Raw genomic sequence first — 12,654 nt, 5'->3', positions numbered from 1 at the left:
AGCTTCTCAGACGTGTATGTATGTGTGTGTGTATGCAAGAGTGTCGGTGTTAGCGTGTCTGACCCAACTGTCCCTTATGGACCTTTTATATAGGAACAAGCGTCATACCTAGTGATCTTAATACCTTCTATGGAAATTATTACTGCTTAGCAAAGCAGTTTCATAGAAGAGAGTGGACGCTATATATGTGATGTTTGATGGACAGGTACAGATGCTGATATACATAATACTGTAAGCTGATGATGTAACCTCAGCTATTCATATGATAATAATAATATAACTTAAGAACATATCTTTACAACATATCAACGTATAATCACTAATCTATATATGTATCAATATTAGAAATGTATACTAAATACACACAGATACTATTAAAATACATAATGTAATAGTAAGTCTATAATGAGTACTGCTAATACCCTTGACATTTTACTAGAGACTTCTAACCAGCTATGCCTAAATATAGTCTTCAGCTGGTTTAGCTGGTCTCAGCTTAACTTATTCATATTTTTCAGTCTCAGCTATATCTGAAGAATTGTAATACTATTGGCTTAAGGCGTCCATTCAAACATATTAATATTAATTATGATTAATCATAAAAACCAAATATTTTGCAAGCTTGCCATCAATATAATTGCCCAATCATAAATTTGATTTGATTTCTTACACCCTCATTAGTGTGTACTTTCGATTAAGAGCACTGAGTGCCCATTCACATATATGCGGATTGGATGCAGTTTGAACCGCATCCAATCTGCATGACATGTGAAAAAACATTGTTTCCTATGGTGCTTGTTCACATATGACTGGTACACAGCGGTGCAGATTTAGAGCAGAGTCAGTGCGGTTTAAAAAAAAAGAGTCCTGTACGATTTCTGAGCAGTGTGGTTCAGTTCAGTTGCGGATTACAGGCTATTGACTTCTATGGGAACGGTTTCTAAACCAGACATGCGTGAACAAGATAAGATCCTGAGCTAATCCTGTCCTGAACCTGATGTAAACCTGATTAGAACCTGTGAAGAACTACTGTATCAATTAGCTGTGGAACCTGAGCTTCAGTCCGCATTGCACATGAGTGAATCAGCTCTAAGTGTAATTTCTGTCTGCTGCTTCATTCCTCAGCTATCAGCATGAATCAATTCTAATAATTTGAGACCAAGAAAAAAAAGGTGACAGGGGAGGGACATCCAGCAGATTGACAGCTTCAGCTCTGTCCCCGTGAGCTGTGTGGATTGGAGTGTGTCACTTCCCTCCAATCAGCTCTCTTCACTGAACTCTGCAGAGTGTACCTGCGGCTCTCCGCCCCTGTTTTTTTGAGCTCTCAGACAATCTTGAATAAGTCTGTACGGATGTAGAAAAGGGAAGACTGCAGATAGACAAGTACAACTTATGTAGAAGGATTTGTTTCATCTCTGTGTATCATCTGAAGCCAGTCTCTTTACTGGGTATATGTAAGTGTTTAAAACCACTTTAACCTCCCTGGCAGTATTCCCGAGTGTAGCTCGGGGTAAAGTTTCAGTACCACAAGCGGTAACCCCGAGCTACACTCGGGCTTACCATGCAGCGTTGCTCCGTGATCCCACGATCACTTACCTTGTCCTGCGCTCCCGCGATGTCCCTCCTGCAGTGTTCCCAGCAATGTAATCCGGGACGTACGGGGGACGGAACGGCGGGAAATTTGAAAATGACAAAAAGTGACATTCACTAAAATCACATAGTAAAACATTACTGTATCAAACCATTTCACATACATTTTGTCCCTAGTGCTTTGTCCTGTGCCCTGCCTGCATTTTTACTGTTCTTTCTGCCTGGAAACTGAGAAACGTCCATGGTGTGCAAAAAGTGTCCCTTTAGGTCAAAAGCAGTTTTAGACCAGCTAGAGAACAGCCATAGTAAATCAGAACGACTTGCAGAATTGAGTGATAATTATTCGTAGGGAAATTCGTCATCAGACACTGACAAACGATTTTGCGACTTTGCTCAGTGATGTGCGAACTTGGCGCTATATTTCAAATTTCTGTATTTTTGGTTTGATTATATTATTGAATTATTTATTTTATTTATTATTATTATATTATTATTTTTTATGATTATTTATTAAATTATAATTTATGATTTAGTGTTTCAAGTTTTATCCTACCCAGGATTTTTACTAGGCTCTTGTTCGGACAGACTTCAGTGAGTTATTCCTAAAAATTACAGGCCTACAATAAAAAAAAAACATATTTCAATGCAAAAAAATGTACTGCTTTGAGCACAGAAATATGGACATAATCATACCGCTAGGGAGGTTAAAGCAAACATATTTGAAAAATAAAATAAAAACAATTACTTTTTCCAGTTTGATCAGTTCTTTTAAAATAACAAGTGTTACTGTCAGTGCACAAAATTTAATTTACATTATATTTATATGTTAATGATATAAAGATATTTTTACTATTTTGTATAGTTATGTGAATGTTTTTTCCAGGAAGTTTTCATCTGTTAAAAGCCAGTTCACTATTTTTCTAGTTCACCTGCTTGTAGCTCACATCTTTTTAAAGGATAAGTTCACCTTTAAAAAAAAACATAAATCCACATTATTTTGCAGGAAAAAAAAAAGTGCATTTATTTCTTTTTTTTATTTGGAGTGTGTAAAGCACTGTGCCCTTAATCAACAGATCAAGGATGCAATGCAGGACTCCTGCAGACTGTCTGTGCAATGCAGGACTCCTGCAGACTGTCTGTGTAAGCTGTCTGCTCGTACCTCATATGGGCAGGCAGTTACACAATGACAGGAATAATCAATGGACTACCTAGAGTGCTCACAGTGCTCTGATAGTTTATTGAGGGGAAGGAGGTAGGGGGAGGGATCTGTGCCCAACATGGTCCTGTGTTGATGACCCCACCCGGCGGTGGGAGCATCTGAGCTTTGAATGTCTAGTCCATGACCAGCCTTGCTTTCTGGGACAAGGTTGGGTTGGGACAGGATTTCGAAATCCGTTAGTGTCCAGTACAGATCGGGACAGTTGGCAACTATGACAGTAGTGTGAAGGAATACCCACATATTTTATTATTGTTTAGATTGATTTAAGAGGCTCTAAAATGTTTTTTCATTTTTGCTAAAATGAGTAAATGTTAGATCCTGCAGTCTGTGTTCCCACTGTGGAGATTCAACACCCTTCTTGCAGTGTTGACATTCAGAATATTGCTAAGAACTGGAACTCTTAATGCCTGTCTCGGAAGGCCTTTCTCAATATATTCTGAAGAAGAAATCACTAGGGAGTCAAAGTATCTGTCACTAACCGGTATTTATTTACAATGTTATTGATTTAGCTTGCAGAATTGAGATTGAAACTATCATTGTGTGAATGCAGCACTGGAGAAGAATACAAGGATCCAAAGAAAGATGAGAGCCAACATTACTGGAAATATCAGCATACCCTACAGGTATTTTTTAGCTTTTTTACTGAAATAGCATATACATTAGAAACTTTTTTTCAGCTGCTCCTAGGGGTGCCTGGCAATTTTTTTTCTGCCTCCAAACCATGCTAGACTATTTAGCTACTTGCGCCAAAAAATAAAAATAAAAACAGTAGAAAGTATTAAATCAACAAAACATGAAACTACCAAATTTCTTTTAATTTGCAAAAATAAGTGCCATTATATAGCTCTGACAGATCCCAGGCTGGAATTCTTTAGGCAATGGGGGGAGATAAAAAGCTGTGACAGCAGGCAGCCCACACACACAGAGAACACCTGAACTGAGTGATCCCACACAGTGACAGATCCGACACAACTCACCACCACAAACACTGACACAGATCAGCAAGCCCAGCAGGCACTAGAAGAGAAGGCTGTGGGATCGTGATGATGTCGATACACACTGACACATTGCACGTGTCATGGATGGCTGGCCGGCTCACGCTCACACAGAGACATCAGAGTCAGACAGTACCTTCCTCCGCAGGTGCAGCTCCACCTCCGCTGATGAATGGGAAGAGAAGGTTTCAAACTCCACAGTGATCCACAGTGATCAGCAGCTGCCAGTTGGCTTGTAATAAGGCACTGTGTCTGAGAGGAACACTGGAAGGAGCAGCAGCTCAGCTGCTACACTGGCCCCAGACATCCGGCATCTTCCTCTGTCCTTTCTTCCTCCCCCTCTGTCGCCCCTCCCCTCAGCGGAAGGATCATTCATGACATGCCTCACACAGAGAGAGCGCCGGCCTGTGCTGCGCCCAGGCTCCCCTAGGTTGCAGTGCGTCCTAAGCAGCTGCCTAGTTTGCCTAGTGGAACAGCTGGCCCTGCTCCAAACACCTCTGCAAGTTAATGAGGAAAGAACAAAGAGAGGGCGCACAAGCCTAGTGCATTACCATAAAAAATGTTTAATAAGAAATAAAATAGGTGCTGTACTCACAAACGACAATAAAGTCAAGGCACATCATAAAACAACAGCTGGGTCAACACCGCGCTGAGTAACAGTCCATAATGGGGAATGTAGACATCCAATAGGCTGACACGTTTCGAGGACTTGTCTCTTCCTCAGAGCCACTGCAAGTTAGCCTATGTGTCCATGCAAACATAGGTGTTTAGAGAAGTTTAGAAGCAGGGGAGTTTAGAGACAGAAGAAACCTTTGCTGTCAGTGCATACCGGTGCAGCAGCCTTTTGGTAGAAAAAATGCTTTGTAAACATGTGCAAACACATCTAAACATGCATAAACATTAGATGAGTTTGGCGCTTGAGCTTTAAATTATTTCAATGGTCACAAAAAAAAGGCCTAAACATACCTAAACACCATCAAGTGTTTTTTTCTACCAAAACACTACTGCCAGGAGGAAAGGCTTCTAGGAGATTTGGCAAAACATCCTGTGTGCATGAGGCCTTACTGGTATGTAAGATGGTGTACAGAGAAATATGCATTAAAATTATAAACAGCTTGATAAGGTTTTTCATTTTTTTCAAACCACAACTGTTGGTTTTAACCAAGCTCTGCCATCCATACTCCATGCCCTTCTCCATTTAAACATACCAAATTAAATCTTGTAGACTATGCAGGATTAGTGAGTTTTTACATCATTCTTCTCTGTCATTGATTGATTCTTCACTTAGAGCAGTTGCAAATGTTTTTTTTTCTGCAATAAAAAACATGACATACTTTCCTGCTCTGTACAATAGTACTGCACAGAGCTGCCCTGAACCTCCTCTTCTGGGGTCCTGCACTGGCGCTCTCTGCTCCTCCGAGTGCTGTCCATAGACACACAGAGCGTGGCTTGGCCCTGCCACCTGCAGGTGAAAGGAGCAGGAATCTATGTCTTCCACTGCTCTCAGCAAAGCCTGTGAGATCAAGCAGAGGGACGAAGAGCTGTTGCAGACAGGACAGCACTGGAATGAGAGAAGACTCCGGTAAGTGTTTAAGCGGTGATGCTTGAAGGATCTGATATTTTTTATGTTAAATGGGTCTAAAGGCTGAAGGGTTTTTACTTGAATGCATTCTCTGCATTAAGGTAAAAAAAAACCTTCTAAGTGTAGCCACCCCCCTATACTTACCTGAGCCCTGCACAAGAGCAGCAGCCGTATCGGCTCTTTTCCTCCTCATGGGTTCAAGGAGAGCAGTGGGAGCCATTGATTCCTGCTGCTGCCAATCACAGCCACTTAGGAGGGAGCAGGGCTGGGCCAAGCCTTGCTCTGTGTGTCTATGGGCATACAAAGCCAGCTCAGGTGTGAGCTCACACAACTGCCCCCCTAGCAAGCAGATTGCTATATTGGGCAGGAAGAGGAGCCAGGAGCACTGGCGGGGGACCCCAGAAATGGAAGAATGGGGCTGCTCTGTGCAAAACCTTTGTACAGAGCAGGTATGTAAGACATGTTTTTTATGCTAAAGAAAAACAAAGGTTACATTCACGTTAATACATTGAATCCATGAAAGTACCACTTTAATATAAGTAACACTACTCTCGCTGACTACCAATAAAAAGGGAGGTACACTGAGCAGTAAGGGGTACACAGGGCATATTGACCATTCAAGGGGTACATTGACCACCAATGAAAGGGAGGCACACTGAATGGCAAGGGCAGGGACACTCAATACCAAGGGGTACACAGGACATATTGACCATAAAGGGGGCACACCGACTACCAATGGGGAAAAACATTACTGACCACCAGCATATAAAGAGGCACTTACCATCATAAGGTGGTATTAACCCTTGACCACTGAAATCTGCAAGCTGTTCTGTGCATCACATAGTCCTGACCCCTGCACTTTACTAAACAATTTAGGGTCTCAAGAAATGTGATAGCTAGTCAGAATATCATGTCTTCTTTTTTTATATTGTTTCATATAGTTAAAAAAAACAGAGGGTGTTCATTAAAGAAAACTCTATTAGTCTAAAACCTATTACTGATAGGTGGCGCACATGTCGCAAGCCAATCCAGAAACCATTAATCAAGATGGCAGATAACAGTGTAAGTGTATGCATGGAACAGAGTGTGGTATCTACCTCAGAGACATGACAGAAAATAAGGGGAATTTTTTTTACAACGTGGACATAAATAGCAATAAAAACCTAACAGTAAGCTCCTTGATGACAGGGATTGATATGAATGTACAATATATACAGTATGTAAACTGCTGCGTAAATTGACAGTGCTGTATAGGTACCTGTAATAAATAAATAAATAAATAACAGTGGCACCATTCCTTCCCCACTCTACTTAGACCATGCTTTGTAATTCATGTAGCCTTTCAATTGCATGTTTCCTTAACAAGTCATTCTATTTACTAAGAGAACCCTGCATACCACTCTAAAGCTGGCTATACACATTAAAATACCTCTTGTTCTGCCCCATGAGGTCATGTACTGAATCTAATGTGGTGACTATTGTTTTCTGCAGCTGGCATCTGTGGCTCTCATAACACTCGATCAGTGCCTGTATCTCAGTGAATGTAAGCACTTTTCAGTTGAGAATTTTCTGCATGGCTCTGTTGACAAGTCAATTGAAAAGCTGACCTTTGTCCAGCCAGGTGGTGTTGACAGGGAAATAGCAGGAATCAGACAAAAGTAGATCCATATATGGCTAGCTTAAAAAAGAAAAATGGCCAAAGCCACAGGAGTCACAGAAGTAAGATTATTTCTGTAATCCTGAAACCAAAGTGAGCTAATATCAGGCTATTGCCCACTATTAGTTGACAGGGTAGAGAAGTGCCAGGCTCTGGAAGGATCGTGACAATATTGTTGGGATTCACCCAACTGCTTGATTGACAGATGGCTCAACCTTTGATTGCATAGCTGACCCTGGTGCCCCCTCCCCAGTCCAACACTTCATTGAGCACTGGAGGAAAGGAGCAGAGAGGTGATTTACAGCAAGGGCGGACTGACCATTCGAGTACTTGGGCACTGCCCGAGGGCCCGGGGTCAGTAGGGGGCCCCATGAAATGCCCCTGGTACCTTTTTTATAGCCTTTTTTGGGTGTGCTTTGAGTGTGGGCAAGGACACAGGGGCCCCATGATCCCCTATTGCCCGGGGGCCCCATGAGTTGTCAGTCCTCCCCTGACTTACAGTCACCATTTTCTGACTGGATCAGGCCTAGAGCTGAGCGATCAGTAGTCATGTGATTGCACAGTTCTCGGTCTTCGAGCTGGTGTGGAACTTGGAGGGCAATGTGGATGTTTGTTTTTTTATGTCTCATACTTCTTTAAGAGTCTGTATTATGAAGAACGATCAATTATGTGAAACAGTGAAAAGAAAAACACACTGAAATATGACAGGCTTTCATGTAATTATAGTTATTTAGGTAAAAATGTGCATCCAGATCAACCAAATGACAAAAATGAAGAAAAGGAATGTATTTTAAAGCTGACAGGTAAAAAAGATCTATTTTTATTTATCTACCAGTCCCAAGATTTGCTTACTCTGGAAATACAAACCATTAAGAAGGAAAACTGGATGTTGAGGAAACAAAACTATATTCTTTACAAAAGAAAAGAGTACTACAAGGATGAAAGAGACCATCTTAACAAGGTAATAATGCTGTGACATGGCTGAACCTTAAACAGCTGACATACACTCAAGAATATGGTACATACCTGTAGATCATTACCACTTATACTACTTTTGTAGTTATTTTATTTGTACATTCAGGTATGTGATCTTATACTGTAAATGTGGAAGGCAATAGCTATGAGCAGATTTTGTCAACCTTTTTAACATAAAGGAACCCTAAAAATAAGTTTCATGTCTCGGGAAATTTAATAACAAATTAAAGAATGTAGCATATGTACTGGACACCCAAAGCAGATCATTTTGCAAACACTCCACATTATTTTCAGGAAATTAAATTAGTAATAATAATGGCCAGAAAATAAAAATAAAATTGTAATGCCCAATGACGTTACTGTTCAGTGTAGAAATGACCCCAACTTTGGAGAAATGACCCCTTATATTAAATAAATGACCCCTTACATTGCTGCCTTACATTGGAGAAATGCCCCTTAGTCAGTGAAAAAGTGTCTTCTTACATTGGCCATCAGTTTGGTGGTTCCTTACATGGGTGGCCAGTGGAAGAAGGACCCCCTTATATTGGAGGTCGGTGGGAAGAATGCCACCTTACAGACTGCTAAAAAGATGATTGGTGCCAGTGATCACAGAGAGACAGACATTGCTCTTTGCTCAAGTAACAACTACCAACCTTAAGGTTCCACAGAACTGTGGTTGGGAAAGGCTGGCTTGGAGTATGTTAATTTTGTTTATTTAAATACACTTTAAAGTAATTCTAAAGGCTTATTTAAAAAAAAAAAACAAACAAACATGTCTATGGTTTTGCACAAAGCAGCCCAAATCCATCTCTTCTCGGGTTCCCGCCGGAGCTCCTGGTCCCTCCCTCCTGTCGGGTGCCTCCACAGCAAGCAGCCTGCTATGGAGGCACCCACTGCTCCGTGTATCCATTCACATGTGGAGCTGCAGCTCAGCCCTGCCCCCTCTCTCTTCTCATTGGCTCACTGGCTGTGATTGACATAGAATGCCTGAAGGTAAAACACCTTGAGCCTTTAGAACCACTTTAAAGACTAGTGAAAATAATTTATGGTCAAAGCCTCTATCATTACTTTCCTTTTAGTTTTTATGCATGGTACCTTGTAACTAGCCACTTTACCACCTGCAGTGGGATTTTAGGGTTGGGTTTTATACTAATATTATGAATGTTGGTATATGTATAGGAACAACCTTCAGTTCTCCATATGACATATTCCCCAATTACCAAGGTGGGAGACAAGGGCTCTAGTGCTATTTTGGGGGAAGCAGTGACTGATTTAAGGGATGCTGAAACATCTTGTGGTACATCCTGTTCATTGCTAGTCTAAATGTTTTATCTCCTATATACATTCATTTTGAATAAAATCTTGTTATTTTATTAGCTATGGCATCCATTAAATGTAATATGTTATGTGAGTTTACATGACTTTGGCAGATCTGCAAACAAATACACATAGCAGAAGAAATGCCCTGTTTGTTCTGTATTTGTACACAGAAGAGACATAATATGTGTAAAAATAGTGTACAGAGGAAGCTAGTTAATAGTAGCACACAGCTTTTCTAAAATTAAAAAAGAAATCCCCAAACATGGTAGGCGGTGTCAACCAAAATCTATCAGTAAACCACAAAGACTTCCTCAGGAAACACTCTGTACTTGCTTGAAACAATAATCCCTATACACTTCCTTCATTATGTATAATCTGCAGTTTTGCAAAGCTGAGCTATTTTCTATTGTGCTTCTCTACGGTTTAACATGGCAACTAAAGATAGCAAGCGGTACAAAAGATAAAACAATGCATTACAAAAGAAAATGAAAAAGGAAACTTTTTACAAAAATGGATAAGAAACCAAAACAGTTTTATTTAACTGTACCAACTTTATTCCTTCTAAAAAATCTAGTTTGCAAAGTGCTAGCAGATATTTAAAGGAAACCTTTCAGAATGGAGATATGGGAGTTGCAAAAACAGCTGGTTTCTTAAGGTGCATACTTCACACCTGTCATACCTATCCTTCTTTGACTAGCATTAGTAAACATGCAGGTATAATTTCTCCCTGATTATGGTGGCATCCCACATTCCCCAGTAAATACACATATCCTCAAAACAGCAATTTAAAGTTCAGGCTATTTAGCTTTTCTTATGTGTAGCACCCTCCTAGTATACAGTAGGTGCTAGAATGTACAGTATATAGCTAGATTAATGTAGTTTGCTCTTCTGCCTAACAGGGGAGCTAATAGGTAAATTGATCCTTGGCATTCTGCCTGCTGCAATCTATTAGTCAGGACTGTTCCTGGTGCTGTGGTGCTGTTTACGTTTGCCTAGAACTCCTCCTGCCATTTGGAAACCACTAGAGCTTTCCAGAACATAGGTGGGAGCTAGACAAATGAACAACATAAATATGAATACAGCTCTGGCCAATTACAGAGGAGGGTGGTCCCACTGCATGCTGGAAGCTGTTATTTATATTTTGGGAGCACATGGGCTCAGGGTCCATCCCAGAGTAGATTGCATCAAGCCAGGGTTGAGGCAGGCCTGTTTCCGCTGGCAACTGCTGCCAAGAGGCCTCAGGTGAGCAACCTGAGGGCCTGAAAATGGAACTAAAGAGTGGCCCTGGTTCTCCTTAGCTGACTGAGAGGGAGTTCGCTGAAGATCTGTCTGGTAACACTAAGAGAGGCTGCAGGTTGCTCTTTAACCAGTTGCCGACCGCAGATAGCCGAATGATGGCTGCACTGCGGCCAGCCAGTTCTGGGAGGGCTTCATATAGCGTCCTTCCAGAACACGCTCTCCTGCGCGCCCCCTGCGCGTCCTACAGACAAAGCTGATCCTGTGATGTGGTAAAAGGCCAATCACAGCGGCCTTTTACCACGTAGAAATATAATAGAAACAAAGAAACTTTTTTGTTTTGTTTTTTTAATTTATTGCACTTTTTTTGTTCATAGCACAAGAAGTAAAACACCCAGCGACGATTAAATACCACCAAAAGAAAGCTCTATTTATGTGAAAAAAATGCTAAAAATATCATATGGGTACAATCTTGCATGACCGCGCAACTGTCATTCAAAGTGCAACAGCGCTGAAACCTGAAAATTGGCTTGGTAAGGAAGCGGGTATAAGTGCCTGGTAGGCAAGTGGTTAAAGGCCTGTGAGTACAGACATCTGTGGGATCTCAGGGACTAGTCCTGGTAACCCCCCTCTGCTGTCCTCTAGTGAGCTAAAGGGCCTAGCTAAAGAGATCACTGGCTAGTGATCCAAAAAGCCATGTCTACCTGCCACTTACTGCAAGGGAATTTGCTCAAGCTTCAGGAAAAGTTTACTATCTGCTCCCAGCAGGGGTGGACTGACCATTTTGAAACTTGGGCGCTGCCCGAGGGCCCGGGGTCAGTAGGGGGCCCCATGAGATGCCCCTGGTACCTTTTTCATAAGCTTTTTTGAGTTTGGGCAAGGACACAGGATCCCCATGATCCCCTATTGCCCGGGGGCCTCATGAGTTGTCAGTCTGCCCCTGGCTCCCAGCAAGGGACTTCACCTAAGGCTCCATCTTAGGACAACTAGTGTCCTCAAGTTGTGCATAGTTTTGTTTTAGTGTATCCAACTGCAACCCCCTAACCCTATCCAAGTTCCTCTAAAACTACTAACCAACACCCCTAGACTAGTCTTTGACTCCAAGGAGCTAAAAGTGTAGCCACCTGGCTGCAGAAAAATGCCTTGTGCCTGGCTGTCAGCATAGTAGTGGGGAATACTCAGGCAATAGTCAAGCAGCTCCTACAGGGGTAGTGCTACATATAATATTCTGATCCATTTTACATTTTTTTTTAGTGAAAAGAAAGAAAATGATAAACAGTTTGGCGTTACAGTCAGTTAGAATACAAATGGCATGGATACTGCTTGCCCTTACTATGCAAATTAACGATAATATCTACAAATCTTCAGCTTGTTCAGTCAAGCTTTGGCAATAAAACCTGGAAACTCATTGGCTTCTATGCAGAGCTGCACCAGATTTTGCACCATGCAGTAAATAACTCCTCTTTCTCACCCTGCTCTGCACATGCTTAGTTGCTCTCTATTTTTCGGCACAGTACCAAAAATGCAGAGGCTGATCTGCTTACAGACTAAAGACTTATGCTGCTCAGAGGCTCTGGGCTTCAACAAAATGACAGCCTCCAGCAAGAAGAAACATGAACAATGCTGGAGACAATTTACAGCACGCACTCATTTTAGTAGCCCATTTAGTAGTCCTCATGCACACTGAACATTTTTACAGCTGCTGTTTTTGGTATTTGACGTTTTTTTCTACAGCCAGTAAACTCCCCAGCATGTGATCCTATGTGTCCATGCACACACATAGACTGTAATCAATGTTTTTTTGGCAGGAAAAAACACCTAGGACTAGTGGGTTTCTAGAGGAGTTTTTTAGCTGTAAAAACGCTCTAAAGCTGAAAAACACATCGAAACACAGTAAAATGCGGAAAATCACGGCAAAACCAGCATTTTTGGACTCTAAAAAAACGCAAACGTGAAAAAAAGTGTTAAAACGCTGCTAAATGCTAATATAAAAATGCTAAAAAACACTGAAAAAACACAGCTAACGTTACCAGCGTTATTAAAACAGCCAGTGTGCATGGAGCCTTAATGCAGAATGTTT

The 12,654-nt window shown here is 41.4% G+C and overlaps 1 protein-coding gene across 1 annotated transcript in view; it reads left to right on the top strand.

Moving 5' to 3' along the window:
• TNIP3 (TNFAIP3 interacting protein 3) overlaps positions 1-12,654 on the top strand; it is a 54,163-nt gene that overhangs the window by 30,848 nt on the left and 10,661 nt on the right. The window contains exons 6-7 of the mRNA XM_089684309.1: positions 3,319-3,432; positions 7,879-8,004. Of these exons, the coding sequence (XP_089540435.1) occupies positions 3,319-3,432; positions 7,879-8,004 (240 nt within the window). The remainder of the gene's footprint in view (positions 1-3,318; positions 3,433-7,878; positions 8,005-12,654) is intronic.

Source organism: Staurois parvus, unplaced genomic scaffold (assembly GCF_062004578.1).
Source record: "Staurois parvus isolate SC_StPar_1 unplaced genomic scaffold, SC_StPar_1.0 ptg000344l, whole genome shotgun sequence".
Lineage (NCBI taxonomy): Eukaryota > Metazoa > Chordata > Amphibia > Anura > Ranidae > Staurois > Staurois parvus.
The sequence above is the reverse complement of the archived record's forward strand: the minus strand, read 5'-3'. Positions and strand labels throughout refer to the sequence as shown.